Genomic DNA, 20585 nt, shown 5'->3' with positions numbered 1-20585 from the left:
TAGGCTTTTTGCCCGTCCAAAGTTCGTAAGGTGTTTTGCTCGCTGCCTTAGTTGGAACCCTGTTAAGGATATATGCTGCAGTCTTTAATGCTTCTCCCCAGAGCGATTCAGGTAAAGTAGAATGACAAATCATACTTCTTACCATGTCTTTAAGCGTTCTGTTTCATCTTTCAGCAACACCGTTCATAGTGGGCGAACCCGGCATAGTGTACTGTGGGACGATACCGCATTCCTCTAGGAATTTAGCAAACGGTCCTGGACGTTGTTCACCTGAACCATCATATCTACCGTAGTACTCACCACCACGATCAGATCTGACGGTTTTAATTCTTTTACTGAGTTGATTTTCAACTTCAGCTTTGAACTTCTTGAACACGTCTAGTGACTGTGACTTTTCATGAATGAGATATATGTAGCCATATCTTGAAAAATAGTCTATGAACGTTATAAAATACTGCTGACCATTCCAAGCAGATGTTGGAAAAGGTCCACAAATGTCTGTATGAATAAGTTCTAAGACGTCCAAAGTCCTGTTGGCTTCAAATCTCCTTTTATTGGTTTGTTTTCCTTTTATGCAATTTACACAGATGTTGAAATCCGTGAAATCTAAGGGATTTAGAATTTCGCATGACACAAGTCTCTCTATTCTCCTTTGAGAGATGTGACCTAATCGTTTGTGCCACAACGCGCCCGAATTCTCGCTAGTTAATTTTCTCTTTACACCTCGAGTACTTAAATGCAAGGATTCATTAAATGAAGCATTTATCTCAACGGAATATAGATTATCGTATCCTGATAAAGAACCGGAACCAACCATATTTGAACTGTGAAACAAACTAAATTTCCCATTCTCAAATGAACAAGAATAACCACATTTGTCCAAACAAGAAACAAAAATCAAGTTCCGTCTAAAAGACGGTACCACAAAAGTTTCATCAAGATCCAAATAAAATCCAGTCTTTAACAATAATCTAAATTTTCCAATTGCTTCAACTTCAACCTTCTTGCCATCGCCCACATAGATGTATCTTTCAGCATCATTTGGCTTTCGGCAATGGAGGCAACCCTGCATAGACACACTGATGTGAGTGGTTGCACCAGAATCCATCCACCAGGTGTCCTTAGGTACCGAAGCTAAATTAACCTCAGAACAAACCAAATTAAGAAGCATACCTTTCTTAGCACGCCAAGCGTGATAATTAGCACAATGCTTCTTTACATGCCCTTCAGCTCGACAGAAGAAGCAACCAGTCTCCTCAGGGTTATCTGGTTGCTTTTGATGTTTCTCCTCAGTGAAAGCTAAATTTCCACAAGAGAGGCCACTTTGGTGACATGTTGCTTCAATTAATTTATTTTAAAATACATATATACTAAATAATACCAATATTTGAATTTAATTTAATTGTTTTTGTTTTTTTTAATGTGGACTAAACCCACAACTTAAATAATCAAAGGCCCATTAGGCATTAAAAAAAAATTAGGGTAAGCAAGCAGCTACACTTTTGAACGTACGGCCGTCACTGATGAATCCAGAATACGATAATGAATATATACATGCGATTGAAATTGATGATATACCCAAAACTGATAAACATGAGTCTGATACCTATGCATGCGAATAGAACAAATAAAAAAAAAAAACATATGTATATGTGTATAGAAACCGATCAAACACAACTTTCTTTATAACCTGATGAATCCAAATAAAGCAATGCATAAATCAACACAGGTAATACACATTACGTCTCAAAAATATGAATATATATAATAACCACATATACAAAAAAAAAGCTCCTTATCACATGAATCCAGCCGAAATACAAAAAGCCGAACCCAAAAAAAAAATATAGCCAACCGAATGTAAGCATGATTAAAAAAAAATCGACAACAACCATCAAGAGACGAGTTTCTCAAATATTCAAGCATGATTGGCTCTGATACCAATTGTTAGATCCGAATATCACGGGTGAAATCCATCACCTAATTCCATGACCAAATCATGTTGAATAAATAAGAAACCATAAAACTAATAGCGGAAGCGTACCTGATGAATCCATGACGGTTGGTCTTCCAGATCAACACGTATTTCTTTGAGAGTCCCTTCAGTTCTCTCTGGCTCACTCTGACGACGGGATATCAGGAATGACAAGAATGTTACGTGTGACCCGGGGACCAGTCGTATTTATAGAGAAACCCTAGGTTACCCTAGTGGGCTTCCTATTTCAACCCATCACTGAAATAGAAGCCCATAATGACTCTACACATTAAAGGCCCACAACCTGTTAGATACATTAAAGCCCAATAACCGTACACCAAATTAGATCACTTTTAACGGGCCATCTTTATTGACAGTTCACAACACATAATTATTTAACATATAAGCCCAACGTTGGATTAAGGATCCAACATATTGGATTAAAGATCCAACATCACATTCACATAAATCACCACACAAAGTGGCCGTTCTTACTTTTGTCTCATACCTTCCATTTCGTCATATCGGTGTCTATAGTCGCATTCTTAGTCTGGGATCCACTAATGGTAACTAAATCATTAACCCATTAAAGGCGTCGGGTATGGGGGTATACGTACTCATGAAGAGTGACCCTACCGCACTCCCATATCAACTATTCAGCCAAGTCCTACTTGATCTTACATTTCATCTTTACATCTCTACATTTCAAAATAAAATAAGATAAATCTCATAATAAAAACGAGAAACAAAGTATTCTCGAAGTTCTAGTCATTTTCACCTTCTTATGATGTCATCTCAACTAGAAAAAAAAATCATATACAACTAGATATGCACATTTGTGTGGGAGCGTATTTCGGCTGATGCCGAGTTTGAATGAAGAGTAGGGGGTGTCCTCTCCATCGCACTGATATCGGGGGCGGGGAAGCTTTTGGGAGGCCTCGTTTGCTTAAAAAAAGAAATGCACACTCAAAACGTGAGTTTTATATTAATTTCTCCATCCAAATAAACAACTAGCCAAAGAATCCTCTCATGTACAAATAAATAAAGAATGAAAAATTCAAACAAATTACTTGATGGCCAAACAAACGCAGGGCCTAACGTACAAAAATTAACTGCCTACGGCTATTTTCTCAAATAAAACCTTTCAATGATATGGATAAAAATCATGAAAAGAAAAGAATTTTTTTTTAAGAAAGCAATTTGTAGCTTTCACTATCTTCATGTACTTTCTTTTTATCCTCAAAGAGAGTCACAATCTCTTCCAAACTCTTCCCTTTAGTCTCAGGCAAATAAAAGTAAAAGAAAACCGAGCCCAAAATCGTAACCCCAGAGAGAATAAAAAAAGTCCCTCCAAAACTAACTGCACTCGAAACACTCAAGAAAGTCATGGCCACCAAACCACTCACTAGCCTATTCACCGAGATCGCCAGGCTCGAGCCTTGGGCCCGATACCTCAAAGGAAAAACCTCCGACGAGTAAACCCAAGTAATGGGCCCAAGCCCAATTGAGAAAAACGACACTGCGCAACAAACCGCAACGACACAAAGCCCGATAGCCCACTCAGGTTTGGGCTCGCAATGCTCCAAAAACTTGGATCCGAACCCGAGCCCAGTGAGAGAAACTGCCATCCCTATCGAGCCCAACAATAAAAGTGGCCTCCTCCCAAAACTGTCCAAAAAAAACGATGACACCAAAACGAACGTCGTCTTTGCAATTCCCATCACGATAGTCACGGCAACCAAATCCTTCTCGCTCGAGATCCCGGCTTCCCTGAAAACCGAGAATTTTAGACAAATACATTTATTAAAGAAAAATACACATACCCTTTTATTGAGCTTACATGTCACAATCAAGGACCAAGATATATGGTAATATGGGCAAAGGGAAGTGGTGACCTGTATGTATGTCCCTCCAAAGAAAAAGAAAAAAAAAAAAAAAAACCGTAATTTTTACTATCTTTTGTATTTTCATATAATTTTTTCTTTAAAAAAAATTATATTTTTCCAACGTAGCTTTTAGAAATTGAAATAAAAAAAAAAATTGTAAATGTAAAGGCACACAATTAAATCCGTCGAACGCTATTTAATCCAAACCTGAAAACTTCGGGGCTGTAATACACAACGGCGTCGTTCCCCGAGGCCTGCATGAAGAAATTCACTCCCACGGCGGCGATCAGAATTCTTCGAATCGCCGGAGGAGGCGAGAATATCATCTCTTTCCAAACCCCCTCCCCGCGCCAATTCCCGCCGGGAACCTCCGCCGCTTCAACAATCTCCGAAAGCCTCAGCTCCGCCTCGTCCTCCGTCACCGACGTCTTCACCAGAACCTCCCTCGCCTCCCTCACCCTTCCCGTCGCCGCCAGCCACCGCGGCGACTCCGGCATCGTCAACACCCCGAGCGCCACCGCCGCCGCCGGGATCGCCGCCGCGCCGAGCATGATCCGCCAACTCACTGACGGCGGAAATCCGGAGAAGACGTAATTCGAGACGTAGCCGAGGAGGATTCCGACGTTGATGAAGACCTCCGGGAGGGAGGCCAGGAGGCCTCGGGAGTCCGGCGGCGAGATCTCGGCGGCGTAGACGGGGGCGATCATCAGAGAGAGTCCGACGCCGATTCCGGCGACGAACCGGCCGACGAGGAGGACGGCGTACGACGGCGCGGCTCCCATGAGCACGGCGCCGGCGAGGAACGTCAGCGCGGCGAGCGTGATCGTGCGGCGGCGGCCGATCTTATCGGAGATTTGGCCGGAGATTAGCGAGCCGATTAGTGAACAGACGTTGAGTGAGCCGACTAAGATTTCGATTTGCGTTGGCGAGATTTTCATGTCTTGCTTGATGAACAACACGGCTCCGCTCATCACTCCGATATCTGATCAACGTGATATTTCTTTTAGACCTTTCTGTCAAGGCCTCACGCCCAAAACTCACTCACTGAATTATATATTGACTCGTATTCAAATTTTCAATTACTCGATCAAGTCCAGTTCAGATCTAAGAACACAACTATTGGAAAAGCACATATAATAATGATATTCATATACATATGTATGTATGTACGTTTTGATTACCGTAACCGAGGAGGACAGAGTTGGTGGAGGCGAGGATCGCTCCGGCGAGGGCGTATCTATTGATAGATCTCTGAGATGATGATTTTGATTGTTGTGGCGGCGATGATGACGACGATGGTTTTTCTTTGTCACGGTCTTTGTTTGGGACCAGAGACGAAGTGAGAGACATTTGTGTTTGATTTGGGGGCAAATCTGCGCGTGCCAAATGCCAATCAGTAATCTCTCTCTCTTTATACACTCTTCTGTTCTGTTATGAACATAATGAAAAGAATGCAACTTTGTCTTTTGGGGTATTATGTCATGTCCTACAGTTGACGACAAACAAGTGTGTGTGGGTTCTTATCCACTTTCCATTTCTATGTTATTGTTTTCCTTTTGTTTGGCTTTTCATTTCGTGATTGTTTTCGTTTGCCGACTATTGATATGATATTAACAGCTATGGAAAGTGTTTCTCTACACTTCACGCTTAATTTCATTGTCTGAAGTCTGAACTGAATAGTTGACTTGTAAACTACTCCGTGCAAAGCCTAGTGCAAGTAACTTTCTATCACGTGTATAATGCCACTATATCGGAGGGTTAAGAAATTTGGTTTAATTGTTTATGTATTTCCATTGGCATCTGTATTTTATTCAGGGTTGGAGAGACGATGACTTGTCCCAGAACAATAATGGAGGTTTTATATAAATTAATAGGCTCTTCCACTCTGGCCACTATGCACTGTTTTCCCGTCAACTTCGGGCCTGGTTTTATATATAGACAACGACTGAAGTATAAAAATGTAAATAAATTAGTCCCAAAAAGGGATAATCTGATTATCAGCATCTGCGCACGAGATACACAATTTAATTAACAATTGATTATTTGATTCCAAATAATCTTTTGCTTACCGTATTATTCTAAAAATGAAAATTAAAAGGCTTTACAATTATTGATCGACATAATGGAATTATTATAATCAGTTATGACCTTTTAAAACCACAAATCCTGCTAACTACATCAAGAAAACTTGAGAGTAGAAAATAAGAAGTTGTTAGCAAATATTTTTTATTGAACACAAACCGTAACAAAAAATATTCACACATATCGTTTTCTTCTTTTTAATAATAGTTTTGTAAAGTACGGCGACAGCTAGGGATGGCAATTTGACCCGTTACCCGCGTTCCGGTCCGTTACCCGATTTATTCGGGTCGGGTAATACCCGTTTTTTTTTTTGTAAACGGGTAATACTCGTTAAGGTTTTAACGGGTCCGGGTATGGGTAACGGAATAGTTATCCCGTACCCGGTTACCCGGGACCCGACCCGTTAATTTTTAAATATTTAAAAAGATAATAAATTTTTATATGTTGAAATGAAGATGACCAAATTTACAATGAAGATGATCAATTTGCAATTAAGACTTCTTTTGTATTTTTTATTTATTTATTTTGAATTTTAATGTTCTTTATATTGTAGTAGCACTTTGATATTCTTCACCTAAATTTTATTATTTTTAAATTTTTATATTGTTGATGGATTTTTATTTTATAAACGGGTAAGCGGGTCTACCCGACCCGCTACCTTTTTTTAAACCGGGTAAACGGGTAACGGGTCCAATATTTTTAACCCGTTTACCCGGCGGGTACCCCCGTTACCCGACCCGTCTCAAAACCCGGGTAAACGGGTCCGGGTAACGGGTAAAAAATTATAACGGATACGGGTAACGGAATAGGTGTACACGGCTTTACCCGTACCCGTTCCCATCCCTAGCGACACATGACTAGAGACTAGCTCAACAGGTAAAGTACCTTACCCATAAATAAGGAGCCGAATTCAATTCATCGCAAAAGCAATTTGCTCAAAAAATTTAGGGTGATACAAAAATTTATCTAAATTAATTTTAAGGGTCGATCAAGTATCTAGCCCAAATTAACCAATTCTTTTAAAATTTTAGCCTAACTATTACTTAAATTAGGTAACTAGCTCAATCATCTACCAAACAATATTATATTCATATCTTACCCCTCATCAAATACACACCAAAATTTTCGCATCCGACTCCAAATCCTTCAATCCTCCGATATTGCCTCCGAACTCTCCGTCGATATTGAATCTTTCAATCCTCCGATATTACGTCCGACCTTCTTTTTCGCCACCAATTTTCTGATTTCGCAACTTCCGAAGCCGACGAAGCGTCTCCGTTCTCAAACTTGAAAAAAATGGTAAGTAAATATGATTTCCAATTCGATTAACCCATAGAACACCATAATCGAAACCCTACCCCGCATCTCCAATCTATTCTCTGTTAGATTAACTATAAAATATGGTAAATAATATTTCCAATTCGATTAACCCATATAACACCATAACCGAAACTCTGAAACTTTAATGGTAAATAATATTTAGAGTCGGGTCATTCGATAGTAAATATTATTTACCATTCGAAAAAGCAAAATACTTGTCTCCGATTTCGCGAACGATTCCATGATTCAAATCTGATGATGAATAATTGGAAAAAATTTGGAATTGACAAACAAATAAGAACGAAGTTTTAAGAAACCAAAGAACCTAAACACCTACACTAGACAAACATAAACTAAGAAGGATTAAATGACTAACCTAGACGAACAGATAATATAAGAACAATAGAAGAACATCTACGAAATCGACGATCCTAAACATCTATTCCAAATTAGTCGTCGAATATCTTGGTTGCAAATCGCAGGTTAATTTTAATGGTAAATAATATTTACAGTCGAGCCATTCGATAGTAAATATTATTTACCATTCGAAAAAACAAAATACACATCTCCGATTTGGCGAACGATTCCATGATTCAAATCCGATGATGAATAACTGGAAAAAATCTGGAATTAACAAATACATAAGAACGAAGTTTTATGAAACCAAGGACAATTTTGGAAGTATGAGAAATATGGGCTATTTCCCTAAATAAATAGATAGTTAGGTTATAATTTAAAAGCCTCCTCTATAAGTACGCTAGTTGTTTATAAATCTCAAGAATTACACAAAGATATATTATATTAGGGTGAAATTGGATCGGTTCGGATAGGTTTTAACCATTTTCTCTAACCAAAATTGAAATTTCACAAAAACCAATATTCAATTTTTAAAATCGATTTTTAATTTAATATAATTTTAAACAAAACAACATTGCAACAAGGGCAATACCTAACATAACTATGTTCCTATTTCACAATTAGTGCCTAATGTTCAAATCTGACCACGAACTCCATACGGAATATCTGAATAAACGATAAAGCCATGCTAGAATTACTTACCATTGAGCCTAGCATACATCGTTGTTCTCTTACGGACTTGGGTTTCATTCGGTTATAATAAAATTTAAATTTTTTAAACTGATAATCGAACCGGTTTCCAAAATTGGTTCGATTAACCAAAATGAATTCTTGTTGTAGATAAGGCACCGAATTTTGGGTTTGAATTGGTTTGGTTATGGGTTAAACCGATTTTAGTTAACTTTTGTACAACCCTAATATTAGATATACTCGTTAAGAAATTTTATTTCCTAAAAACATAACAATCTTAAATAAGTATGTGATTGCGTAGGTTATATATCGGATTCTCCATGTAAAACCTTGTGTCATGTTCTCTTAAAGGGAGGGCAAGGCGTACAACATATTGTTGGCACATAAGTACATTGTTGGTATGTGATGAGCATACGAGAGTTGCGAGGGTAAGCAGACTCTTTGGTGCACACATTCAGTGCGAGGACAAAGTTGTGAGAACTTTAAGGAGAGCATGTATGCGGGGCATATGCAAGGATACAAGTCACATACGAGGAGATGATCGAGAAAGACGAAGTCGTGGATACACGTCACTAAAAGGCGGGGAGCGGGGGTAGGGCTTATGGCATCCGAGAGACGGCATATTGTTAGGATTTTTTTGCGTACAAAAAAATAAATTACATATATGGTCCTTGATTGTAAGTTCACTAAGTGAAAACATTATGTGGAATTGAATATGTACACGACATGGATAGATTTTGACTAGATACGTTGTTTAAGAAGCCATTACGGCGCATGTGTCAGGGTCACGATGATCATAGTTGTGATTGATTCGGTAGGAATTCCTTTACTATTTGGAATGAAACATTCTTGTCATTTGCAACTGAAATTTTAGTAAGACTAGAATCAGAATAGCCCAAAAAAATTATGGCCTTAGTTGTGGCCTACTCTTTTCAAAACACACTTATTTTGGGCCGTTCAATTCTTTGATACAAGGGTTGCGTTGAGAATTTGCAAAATTCCTTAAACTTCGAATGCAATATCAATATGTATAATAGCTTTCTTGAACAAAAAAAAAAGTCCATTAGGAAAATAGCCATATTTGACATTGCTAGATAGTCAACGTTTCGTAAATCTTAGGTGAATAGCCAGAGGTCCACCGTGAGGACTGGCGAAAATATGAGCAACGCCAGAGTCTGGTAACGGTTCAACGGCCATCAAGAGATCTCGGCCATTTTCTTTAGGAACAGGGTAGATCTGCTCTTCAAGTCCCGGTTCCATATCGACCAAGCCGTGACCCACCTTACGCGAGAAGGAACGAGATCGAAGTCCTCTCTCAGCTGCCTCCTGATATTTTCCCTTATATTTTTCAAGTTTTTGCCACTTTCACGATAAAGATAGGATCCAGTGCGTCATATTTTCTAAAAATTTCATTGGAAAATGGAATGAGAAAAAAAAATTGAAAACCTTTAGGAAAAAATCAATTGTTGAAGAAACATCTTCTTGTCGAGAACTCAGATTGATCGGAGAATTGAGAGGCGAGGTCGAAGGTTAATAAACTCACAGCCATTCTGACGTTCAACAATTGAGCGGCGAGGTTGAAGGTTAATAAACTCACAGCCACGCATTAACCTTCAGTTAAATAATAAACTCACAGTCTTTCCGTCTATAATAAGGTCAAACGGTCAGTTAAATAGTTGCGTTATGAAATTATCAAATTACCCTTTAATAAATACTTCTCTTATTTTAAAAATAAAATAAAAAATCAAACACTCTCTCTCTCTCTCTCTCTCTCTCTCTCTCTCTCTCTCTCTCTCTCTCTCTCTCTCTCTCTCTCTCTCTCTCTCTCTCTCTCTCTCTCTCTCTCTCTCTCTCTCTCTCTCTCTCTCTCGTGCTTACACAACAGACATGCCATTTTTTCAAAGGAAATGACCAACTACTCTCTAAATCCCATGCCATCATCAGCAATGAACGCAATACGCAATGAACAGAGATAGACAATGAAAACATGGTGGGCATGAATATGAACTCTGTCTTGATTTTGTTTTCCCTTCATCCTTCAAAGCCCTCAAACACAAGAGATAGACAATCAATCAAACATATGGTGGGCATTTACAAAATCGACAATCAATCAAACACATGGTAGGCATTTACAAAATCCACGATCTGATTTTGGTCCAGCGAGGCCGAGGCTCTACAAGATTCGGAAATGTCAAAGCTTGTTGAGCTCGAGGTCATCGGAGATTCCCGATGGGGTATTTCCGACGAAGAGAAATCCCCTCTCCCTATTCAAAAGCTTCTCGTCCCCAATGGTCTCATTTCATTTTCTTTCTCATTCGTTCCCTGAATCATATGAAAATAAATAGGTGATCTCATTTAAGTTATCACGAACATTTTACATAAGTCAATAATCAATAAAAATTTAGTTTTAGGATTATATTTGATATATAAATGAGTTTTAAAATATAAACATGATAATGCTATAAATAGTAATCTGAATAGATATATGTGATATTTATAAAAGTTATGAGAAAAATCGCAATATTTCGATTAAACACAGGAGATACATATGGAATTTTTCCAAAATATAATTCATGCCAAAATACTCTTAATGATTAAAATCTAATATGTTCGTCAACCGGAGAAATTTTAAAACACAATACTACTTACGTCATTCAATATTGTCTATGTCTCTCCTAAAGCTTTTCTCTCTCAGCCGCAAGGGTTTTTTTTCAGATCTAGATCTAGATCTCTCCCCTGGGGCCAAATACGGCGGAGACTTCGGTCACCGATTGGGTGTCTTTCAGTTCCGGAGGAGGAGGTATGGCGGATCGAGACCGGCAAAAGGAGTCAATAGCAGAGAATGGTGATGGAGGTTTTGTGTGACGGTTTGAGTCATGGGCATTGTTGCAGCGCAGTTCCTCGGAGGCAGAGGTATGGCGGCTCGGTTCCTCGACGATGGAGGCTCGTCTCCTCGGCGATAGCGGTGCAGCTCATCCCACGGCGACGGCAGCGCGACTCTGTGCCTCGATGACAGCGGAGGGGCTCGGCTCCTCGGCGGCAGTGGTGCGGCGTAGTTCCTCTGCAACAACACTGTGACGTGGCTCTTCGTGGTCATCATCCTCTCATCGTATCGGTGTTGGGTCTCGTGTGTCGGACGCTGGTTTCGATGTTAGATTTTCTTTTTATATTCAGTTTTAGTTTGTGTGTGAAACTTTTACTCTATTGTTGTGATTTGTTTGATTTGGTATATTATGGAGGCGGATTAGCCGTCGTCCCCTTTTCCGTTATGGATTTCCTGGTAGGGTTTTCTCTATGTAGGCTGAAGAATCATCTTCTTCTTAGTCACCAGACCAAGGTTGATTGGATTTCTCCATCATCCGTTATGGATATTATGAAAGAGCCAGTGCTCGATTTCTCTTGTGCTCGTTGTTCTTCCTCTTATCGGAAGCATGCACAAAATTGCGCGATTATCTGAACTTAGTGTTAGATTCACTTCGACTTATGTCTGTTGTGTTCTTTGTACTAAGATGTAATACTCCTGTATTTGTGGGTATTTTACCCAATTCTTAATAGAAATCCGTTATCTTCAAATATATATATAGGGTTAGAATAATTGCCTTCAAATATATATATAGGGTTAGAAATCCGTATACAGACAGTTGCCTTTTTTTCTGGCTACTGTGACGGACAATAGAATAATTGCTTTCTCAATTAGTTTGGTCTTCATATGTATTTTGCTTCAACAAATCATATTTTTTGAATTTTTGACATTTTCCAAATCAAAAACAAAAATAAAATTAATGTGTTATTAGTCATAATTTATAAAGTTCTTATTTCCAAGTTTCAAACATACCCCAAGTAGTTCTAGCATTTTTTTAAGAATCAATTTGAATTAATGATTTGACCGAAATTTGCGTTGGTTTAAAAAAAAACTAGGACTGTTCACAGAGGAGATTAATCAAATAGGTTGTGGTTAAACATGGGCATCGGGAACGGAACAAAATCATAATTTTGTTTTCCGCCGCTGTTCAAACAAAAGTTTTGGTACCATCCCATAATAATAACAAAAAAAATTCCCCGGATATTAGCGCACATTTTAGCATTTTTTTTTATATCGTTATTACATAATTAGTGCCGGAACAAACTGAAGCAAAGTGTCCATTTTCGATTTTGTCGGATTTCTGCCACTATTCCGAACAGAATGTTCCGGTCATTTAGAACCGAAATTCGAGTAAGATGAGGTCTATTCTTTTCAAAACACCCTTATTTTGGGCCATTAAATTATTTGATACGAGGTTTACATTGAGAATTGGTAAAATTCTTTAAGCTTCAAATGTTTATTTCAATGTGTAAAAAGCTTTTCCGAGCCAAAAAAAAATGTAAAACAGTGTACAAGGAAAGAAATATCAGGATATGTTGGGAAAAATATATTAATGTTCTCTTTAATAAAAATCAAAGCATGTTTGGCTTAAGAATAGAATTTTTAACTAGGAGAGGGTTTTTTTTCCCTGTATTTACAAGAGTATACCTATACAGACTGTTTCAATATATTGAGGACTATCCTAACATCTTAGGAAGAATTATCAACAAAATCAACGACACCCGAAGCGAATTGGGAGAGCCAATCCGCGGTGGAGCCGAAAAAGATCTCCCAAAACCAGAGGTCCACCGCGAGAACTGATGAGAATATGAGCAACGCCAGAGTCTGGTAACGGTTCAACGGCCATCCCGAGATCTCGGCCATTTTCTTCAGGAACGGGATAGACCTGCTCTTCAAGTCCCGGTTCCGTATCGACCAAGCCGTGACCCACCTCACGCGAGAAGGAACGAGATCGAAGTCCTCTCTCAGCCGCCTCCCCAGATCAGGCATGTGACCACCTCCGTAGAGGATCGCGATCCTGTTCTGTCCACCGTCGATCGCCTTTCTCAGAGCTTCGATCGCCGCTCTGTTCCTCTCCCCGATGATTACTGAATCCTCTTCCAAGTCCGACGTTGCCTGCGTGAAACTTCAAGCACAAGACAAGACAAGACAAGACACGGTTTTTTTTTTTTTTTAATCGAAGCTCAGAGGCAATAGATAGATATAAATAGCGTTGTGTACTACTTACTCGGACGCTAGTCTTTTTGCCAAGAAGAGTTTCATGGCAGCGCCGAAATCTAGCCTCGACAAGGCTTCGAGTTCCGGGAAATCGGACTTTTGGGTTCCGACATCGGCGCATACTCCGCTTATGATGAGAAGGCCCACTAGAGGCATCGGAAGAAACCGCGAAGCCCACAGAAGCTTGGACCTTACTGGACCGAGGTCTTCTCGAACTGAAGTGGAGCCAATCATGGCTTTCGTGGATTTTATGGTCATATCTCTGGCGAAAGTGAAAAAGCTCTCCCCTTTTTCCTCCTGAGAAATCATTAATTAAGCAGTGGTAGAGATATATAATAACATCATTAATTAGAGCATCTCTAGCAGTTAGTTTGATGTAACAGATTCTGTAATAGTTCTGATTCATTCACTAAGAGTAGCACATTCTTTGAGAAACTAAAAACAATCTCAGGGCAAAACAATGAGGAAAAACAACAAAAGTATGGCATCGCTTTTAACCAGCTTATGAACTAATTTGAACAGCGGTCGCAATGCCTATAGAATCTTTACCTGAAGCAACTTGAAGGTTTCGAAATCTAGATCAGCGTGGTACCAATTCTTAGTGTCGTAATCGAGGCAGTCCAACTGGAAATCGAGCGTCAGAACTCGAGCCATCTGACGCTGAATGCACCCGATGATGTTGAACCCACTTGGGCGCGAAGTTTTCGGTTTCTTTGCCGCAGCAAGATTGCCTCTATTCTCTAGGCTTTCCCTACTTGCAACCATCTCATACAGTACGCAATCGTATGACCCGAGCTCCTCCTGAAGTGTCTCAAAGTACCTTCACATAATAATTCTTGTCATGCAAATTACTCTCCGACAATATCCAAGGATCATTCTCGTACAAAAATCTATGTAATTGCCATGAATATAAATTCAGAAAATTAGGAAAATATCCAACTTAAACGTTTGACATTGACAAATAGTCAACGCTTGTTAAATCTTATATAAATAGTCATAAATAATGACGTGACATAATATATAGAGGTGACTATTTATCTCAGATTTACGTCTGTAAATACATAAAAATAACTATTTACCTAAGATTTACCAAATGTTGGCTATTTAGCAATATCAAACGTTTAAGTTAGCTATTTCTCTAATAAACCCATATAAATTTTAGTTCACCTTTTCTTCATTCTTATCTTCTGATCTTTCTTTTCTCTCGTTTTCCACCATAACAACGAGACGTTCTTTTTGTAATTCTACACCCAAATTTATTTACGCCTCTTCCACAATGGAAATTTTGGCATTCGAACAATTATCTACCCAAAAATTACTCAAATTCCTTTGAAGATAAACCCTAAAACAAGTCTCAAACTCAGAAACTATCAAAGCAGATAAAAACAACCAATAATTAGAAAAAAAATTATAATGTCATACTCTTTATCCGCTATGTGAATCGTCGAGAACAAATCAACCTACCAAAGCGAAACAAAGAATAAAACCGATCAGAATTGAAACGAAAACACACATGCATTGTAGAGAGAGAGAGAGAGAGAGAGGGAGAGAGGTGTTGACCTGAAGAAGAGGCTGCAAGAGAGCCCATGGAAACCTCTTCCGGTAAGTAACGACCGCCGTCTGAAGCTCGCCGTTTCCGGTACTGCTCTTGAACCTCATGAAATCGCCGATTGAAGTGCTCTGAGAGAACTGCTTCGCGGACGAAGAACCATCTTCGAGAGCTGGAAGCGAAGAAGAAGAAGCCAAGGGTTTGAAGGAGTTTCGACGAGTGAGGAATGTCCGAGTGGTTCTGAAAGAAAAGGAATCGGAGGAAGTGGACGGAAATGAAGTCGTATTCGAGTAGAGAATTGAGAGCGAGCTTGACACCATTGTTGCTGCTTCTCTCTCTCTCTTCTCAATCCTTGGCTTTGCTCACTAGATTTTGTACCACTTATTTTCTTTCTTCGTTTGTTTTGAAGGTTTTGACAAGATATTTTTTTCCCCCAAAAGCAATGCCACGTAACTGCGTGCACGCAATGTCCATAAAGAATTGATATTGATAGAAATTTCAAGAAGAGAAATAAACTTTTTATTAAATTTTATTTTTATTTGCTGGATCAAAGAGAGAGTTTTACAGCATGGTTGCTCTATGGATTACGCATATAATTAATCCAATTTTTGGGCTGGGTTTTTTTTTTACCCTCCAATTTTTTGCTTGCTAGAGTACAAGATTCGGCGATACCAAATAAGGTGTGTTATACTATGCAGATAATCGTTCACAAACCAAGACAAAGGTAGAAACAGCTACAGATTTTCTTTCTTACGCAAATTCAGAAGATCTACACCATATGAAATTATTAAAACTGTGTTTTTGGCCAACAAATCATCCGTAGAGATCAAAATAGGAAGAAGAAAAAAAAATATAATGTCATGTGGAAAGAATTAGCATCTTCTGCTCAAACTTCCAATGAATCTTTTCACTAAGCTGTGAAAAAAAATGAGTAACTTTTTTTTCTTTTGTAAATCTTTAACTAATAAGAAGTGTCTCATTGTGATAAAAGCCGAATTCCAGCTCGCAAATCATCGAGTGTGATCGTGAGTAGTTCCTCGGCATCGGTGCAGTCAAAATCAAGCCTGAGGTCCAAATTCTCTCTAGCGTTGACCAACATCGGGTCGATCAACCCGCCGTTCATCTCCTTCCTCTGCTTCTCGGTCGTCTCTCTCTCAACTAGCTCAGCGATTGCCTCGACGGTGCACAAAGAGTGAAGCTTGAAACCGTACAACAGACTCTCCTCCGATGACTGGTCGTTCATCTTGATACAAAGAATCGTGGCCAGCTCTTCCGCGTCGAAGTCGTTGAAGTGGAAGAACTTGGTGACCCTTCTGCAGAAACCTTCATTGGAGCCGATCACGCGCTTCATCGGCTCGCTGTACCCGGCGAATATGACAACGATTTTCCCACTGTCCATCACGGACATGATTTCTTCCAGAGCTTCCAACCCGTAATCCTTGTCGTCTGACTTTTGCATGGGAATGAGACGGTACGCTTCGTCCACGAATAGAATACCTCCCTCGGCATCTTTTATCTGTGTAGAACAAACAAACCCGTGATTAATAAAGAATTTTTTTTTTGTTTGAAAAGAAAAAATCGAGAGCTAGCGTTTTTTTTTTTTTTTTTTACCTTTCTCCTAGTTTTGGGTCCGGTGTGACCAACGAATTCACCGACCAAATCTGTGCGTTGAACTTCAGTCACCTTGTCAGTGGGTAGAACTCCCACCATGTACAGTAGTTTTCCGAGGACACGAGCAACCATGGTCTTACCTGTCAAAAATCGTCGACGATGCACACAATTTATATGCAGTGATACAAAAAGAAAAGTTATAATTCACTTTTTTTCAGTTTAAAAGCATTGTTGGAATAATGCTCTCCATTGGAGCGTGCCATCTATTTTTTTTAATCAATTACTTCAAAAAAATTATAGAGTGATGACTGATGAATAATGTTTCGCCAAGTTTAGTGCAACACTATACGCATAGCGCTTAGGTTTTGTTTATCAAAAGAATATTCTATATCGTGCAAATAACATCAAAGCACAATTTTTCGAAACGGTGAATCATACATTTTTTAATGCAAGACATGCGCCAATTTAGAGCTAGGAGATGATCTTAGGAACCTAGGGGTATAACTGTAATTAGAAGAACACAGGAAGAAACATAAGCAAATATTGGCAAAAAATCAGGGTGATTTTATGCAGAGAACTTAAAAAAAAAAAAAAAAAAAGAGTTCCATTTTCGCAACTGTTGAAAACACTTTTTACCTGTTCCGGGGTTTCCAAGGAACGCCATGTGAGGCGGTCTTCGGGTTCCGACTTTGAGACCGAGCGCTCTACGCCTCTCGTCCAGAAGCATCCCTTTTGCCCATTTCCTTAGCTGAGTCTTGAGTTCATTCAACCCGACAATGTTCGACAGCTCGCTCTCCAGCTCATCCATCTTAGCCTTGGTTTGACCGCACGCCTCGATCGCTCTTCTCTTTCTCTGCTGTTCGAGGTGCCAATTCAACAGCTCTCTCAGCTTCTCGCTCCCGGGACCTTTCGACAGGTGATTCAAAGGTGTCTTTCCCTCCTGAAATCAAAAGACAATACGACCAACTATTAGCATATCGGAATATACCAAAAAAAAAAGAATCTCATTCGTTTTGTCAACTATACATCGTCCTCGGCACTGCAATTGGCATTGTTCTCGAGCAATGTCTTGACGGTGGAGCAATCGTTTGAGCAGAGGGAGTACCAAACGGCCAGGTGTAATGGAGTCATCCCATTCTGAATCAAATCCAAAAAAAAAAAAAAAGACTCAGCTACAGCGAGGAAAAATGAACGAATGAATAAAAACTAGGAAGTACATTTGCTTTGGCTTCGATAAAAGCGCCGCGGGCGAGAAGCAACCGAGCAGCCTCGTTGCACCCGTTCTTCGCTGCCATGTGAAGAGGAGTCTCTCCGTACTGTAAATTCAATAAATAATCGATATAAACTAATGAAGATTCAGACAATACACACAATGAAAAATTTATTGCTGAGTGACTAACCATATTCTGGGCTTCCAACTCAACTTTCTCTGAGCCTGGAAAATCGAGAAGAAACTTGACTATATCGGCTCTGTTGTTACCAGCTGCAACATGAAGTGGGGTTTGTGCCATCTGCAATTTGAATTAAGAAAATGTACACACAGTAATACGAGAGATCAGTATATGCAAGTTATGTTTTTTTTTTTTTTTGGGCATCCAAATCTTGATCTCGTAAAAAATTCTTGGTAAAGATGTTTGCTTTTAAAGTATACATAGTAACGCTGTTTGCTTGGACAGTAAAAAAAAGGGAAAAAAAATCGTTGTTCTTACTGTAAATGCCTCTTGCAGTTACAAATTGAATACAAACACTAATTGGCTACATTGATTCAGCGCGTTAAGATTTATATATATAGCAAAGGCCAATCAAGAGGATCTAACGCGGTTTCACATTGGGATGGAAATGGAAATAAAATGGGAAATCTTACGACGGCGTTTCGCTCGTTGAGAAGGGAAGCGTTTTCGCGAAGAAGCTTCTGGAATCCTGTAAGATCGCCGGACTGAGCATAGCCGTGGATGGTGGTGGGCTTGGCTGATCTCGACCGTCGATCCTGAGGCGTTTGCATCTCGGACAAAACCCTTGCGAGAGAGAGAGAGAGATTGTGGGGAGATTATGTGAGAAAATATAGGCGGTGACGGTGGTGAGAGAAAGAATGGACGTCGTTTCTCCGACACTCGCGTCCGAATCTAACACTCTCTCTCTCTCTCTCTTCTCTCTCTCTATTGCAATGCTTGTATTATCTTATGTCATAACTTATGACAGGTAGGGAATTGTGTGTTTTTATTTTATTATTTTTTGGGAGTTGTGTAATTATTGGTTGTCAATAATACAAATAAAGGATCCCTACAAATAAACTAAAATACTCTACCTTAAAATATTAATTTTTTTAAGAAACAAATGTTCAAAACGTATCCTTTAAATTTTAGTTTTGTAACGATCTACGCCGGTTTAAACTTGAAATTTTCAAGGTAGCCTATGTTTCAGATTGTTTAGAAATATAGCTATTATGCTGACATTACTTTGATTAAGGTAGGTTGAAATTTCTATTTTAACTTTGTTTAATTATACGATTTCGTATATTAAGTTTTTCATTTTATTTGCGTGAAGTAAATATGTTTAAAATAATTAATAATTATTTTATTGATTATTTTCTTTTTTATAGGACTATTGTTGATGCGAGAAATCACATCAAAACAGTCACGACAAATTTGTGGTTAAAAATAGGTCAATTTTGATTTATGAATGGACATCAATTCTCCTTAACAAGACTAAATTTGATCTCTCTAAGAATTATAAATTAAACACGTAATTAAACAAAGATGGAAAGCAAGATGTATGTAAGACTAGTTCAGGGCTAATTGTATTAAGATTGTTCAACAACAGTACAAAGATGAGAATTTGATGATAACAATAATGAATGGAAAATAACGTGTCCGAAATGGGCTTAATTGTCATATATTTATATGTCTGAGAAGACAAGATTGTGAGCTTCGGATTGTTCGGAACACGTCTCAGTTGGAACTCACTACTGCGTCTCGGGACACCTGTCGTTGGGGACCTATTCGTATGAGAGGCAGCTGCGGATCGATCGGCCTGACGAGCTTTGCATATCCGGGTCTTCAAGGAACGGTCATCTCGAACTGGCATTTGAATCTATTGACGGGCTGGCGCATTATCGGAACTTGTCAAAGACAAACATATGGGTTTGGGCCCAATTAACTTATACTGGGCTGAATCCCTCTTTTGTTAGATGGAGGACGAAGTCCAACATCAACAACTATCGGTTATAATTTTGTTTAACACGTTTCTTTTCTATTCAGCGTTTATGTTACGTGCATTCGTTTAAAATAATTCATGGATATTTATTGACTTTGTTTCATTTTTTAATAGGAGTCCATTACAATTTTGTTTAACAAGTTCCCTTTCTCACGAAGATGTTGATCCTCGTGATCCAAACATTTATCATTTTTTCTATAAAATCTTGTGCGTGATCTCTTTCAATTTTTATTTGTATTTATTGTTATTATATTTTAAGGCTTTACGAATTAAGAAAAATGGATCTGATGAATCCCAATTCTTCAACTTCTCGCTCCATCGGACACTCCTCATATCCAATGTGTTCAGCGACGACGTCTCGTCGGCGATTGTTTGGCGGATCTTGATTCAAGAGCATATGCTAATCAAACACATCTGTTAACAACTAACACTAACAAGTATTAACTCATATTTACAAATATTACTAATATTAACTACTATTTACCTTCAATTTTTATTATTCCATGAATATATAAGAAATAATTACGAATATCAAAACAATGTTGTATCATTTTTGCTATATTTCCTCTTTTCGAGAATTTTGAATTCAAAATAATGGCTTATTTTGAGCATTTAGCTATTTAATAATGGGTAATAGCTTGTTTAAGATTTAATAATTATAGTTTTTTCTGCCTTTTTTTTTTTTAATGTTGAATGACTTTTACATGTTGGCTTCCTTTTCACAGTGTAATCAGTGTGTGCAGCCATAATGCTTGCCTATTTTCCGCGTTATTAGTTAGTCTTTTTTCAATATGAATCAAGGAAAAAAAATACCATTTTCGT

General features: G+C 38.6%; 4 protein-coding genes across 4 annotated transcripts; all 4 read right to left on the bottom strand.

The window, feature by feature from the left end:
* Positions 1–163: 163 nt before the first annotated feature.
* Positions 164–1108, bottom strand: LOC149400853 (uncharacterized). Its single transcript, XM_089610522.1, has 2 exons — positions 923–1108; positions 164–391 (listed from the first exon to the last, which is right to left on the bottom strand). Exons 1-2 carry the CDS (start codon positions 1106–1108, stop codon positions 164–166), a joined length of 414 nt encoding a protein of 137 aa, XP_089466648.1.
* A 1878-nt stretch (positions 1109–2986) lies between these two features.
* LOC149400852 (putative polyol transporter 6) lies at positions 2987–5431 on the bottom strand. Its single transcript, XM_089610253.1, has 3 exons — positions 5043–5431; positions 4069–4843; positions 2987–3745 (listed from the first exon to the last, which is right to left on the bottom strand). Exons 1-3 carry the CDS (start codon positions 5209–5211, stop codon positions 3163–3165), a joined length of 1527 nt encoding a protein of 508 aa, XP_089466379.1. The 5' UTR covers positions 5212–5431; the 3' UTR covers positions 2987–3162.
* Positions 5432–12708: 7277 nt separating this feature from the next.
* Positions 12709–15368, bottom strand: LOC149400851 (thermosome subunit gamma). Its single transcript, XM_089611460.1, has 5 exons — positions 14951–15368; positions 14813–14850; positions 13940–14210; positions 13401–13687; positions 12709–13298 (listed from the first exon to the last, which is right to left on the bottom strand). Exons 1-5 carry the CDS (start codon positions 15257–15259, stop codon positions 12863–12865), a joined length of 1341 nt encoding a protein of 446 aa, XP_089467586.1. The 5' UTR covers positions 15260–15368; the 3' UTR covers positions 12709–12862.
* A 240-nt stretch (positions 15369–15608) lies between these two features.
* On the bottom strand, positions 15609–18763 carry LOC149400850 (AAA-type ATPase family protein / ankyrin repeat family protein). Its single transcript, XM_089611458.1, has 7 exons — positions 18415–18763; positions 17951–18061; positions 17768–17866; positions 17577–17687; positions 17187–17490; positions 16551–16690; positions 15609–16455 (listed from the first exon to the last, which is right to left on the bottom strand). Exons 1-7 carry the CDS (start codon positions 18550–18552, stop codon positions 15916–15918), a joined length of 1443 nt encoding a protein of 480 aa, XP_089467584.1. The 5' UTR covers positions 18553–18763; the 3' UTR covers positions 15609–15915.
* Positions 18764–20585: the final 1822 nt, after the last annotated feature.

The sequence above is a fragment of the Urtica dioica genome, chromosome 4 (genome assembly GCF_054948205.1).
Source record: "Urtica dioica subsp. dioica isolate 48M chromosome 4, U.dioica_male_clone48M_v1_H2, whole genome shotgun sequence".
In the NCBI taxonomy this organism is placed as follows: Eukaryota; Viridiplantae; Streptophyta; class Magnoliopsida; order Rosales; family Urticaceae; genus Urtica; species Urtica dioica.
Note: the sequence above shows the minus strand (reverse complement) of the source record. Positions and strands in the feature narration are given on the sequence as shown.

Coding starts and splice junctions, on each gene's coding strand:
- LOC149400853 (XM_089610522.1), bottom strand. CDS start 1,108: ATGGATTCTGGTGCAACCACTCACATCAGTGTGTCTATGCAGGGTTGC. Junction 392..922: donor ATCTTGATGAAACTTTTGTG/GTACCGTCTTTT, acceptor ATTCATGAAAAG/TCACAGTCACTAGACGTGTT.
- LOC149400852 (XM_089610253.1), bottom strand. CDS start 5,211: ATGTCTCTCACTTCGTCTCTGGTCCCAAACAAAGACCGTGACAAAGAA. Junction 4,844..5,042: donor CTCTGTCCTCCTCGGTTACG/GTAATCAAAACG, acceptor CACGTTGATCAG/ATATCGGAGTGATGAGCGGA. Junction 3,746..4,068: donor TACAGCCCCGAAGTTTTCAG/GTTTGGATTAAA, acceptor CTCGGTTTTCAG/GGAAGCCGGGATCTCGAGCG.
- LOC149400851 (XM_089611460.1), bottom strand. CDS start 15,259: ATGGTGTCAAGCTCGCTCTCAATTCTCTACTCGAATACGACTTCATTT. Junction 14,851..14,950: donor TCTTGCAGCCTCTTCTTCAG/GTCAACACCTCT, acceptor TCGCTTTGGTAG/GTTGATTTGTTCTCGACGAT. Junction 13,688..13,939: donor AAACCTTCAAGTTGCTTCAG/GTAAAGATTCTA, acceptor ATGATTTCTCAG/GAGGAAAAAGGGGAGAGCTT.
- LOC149400850 (XM_089611458.1), bottom strand. CDS start 18,552: ATGCAAACGCCTCAGGATCGACGGTCGAGATCAGCCAAGCCCACCACC. Junction 17,867..17,950: donor AGTTGGAAGCCCAGAATATG/GTTAGTCACTCA, acceptor TTGAATTTACAG/TACGGAGAGACTCCTCTTCA. Junction 17,491..17,576: donor ATTGCAGTGCCGAGGACGAT/GTATAGTTGACA, acceptor TTTTGATTTCAG/GAGGGAAAGACACCTTTGAA.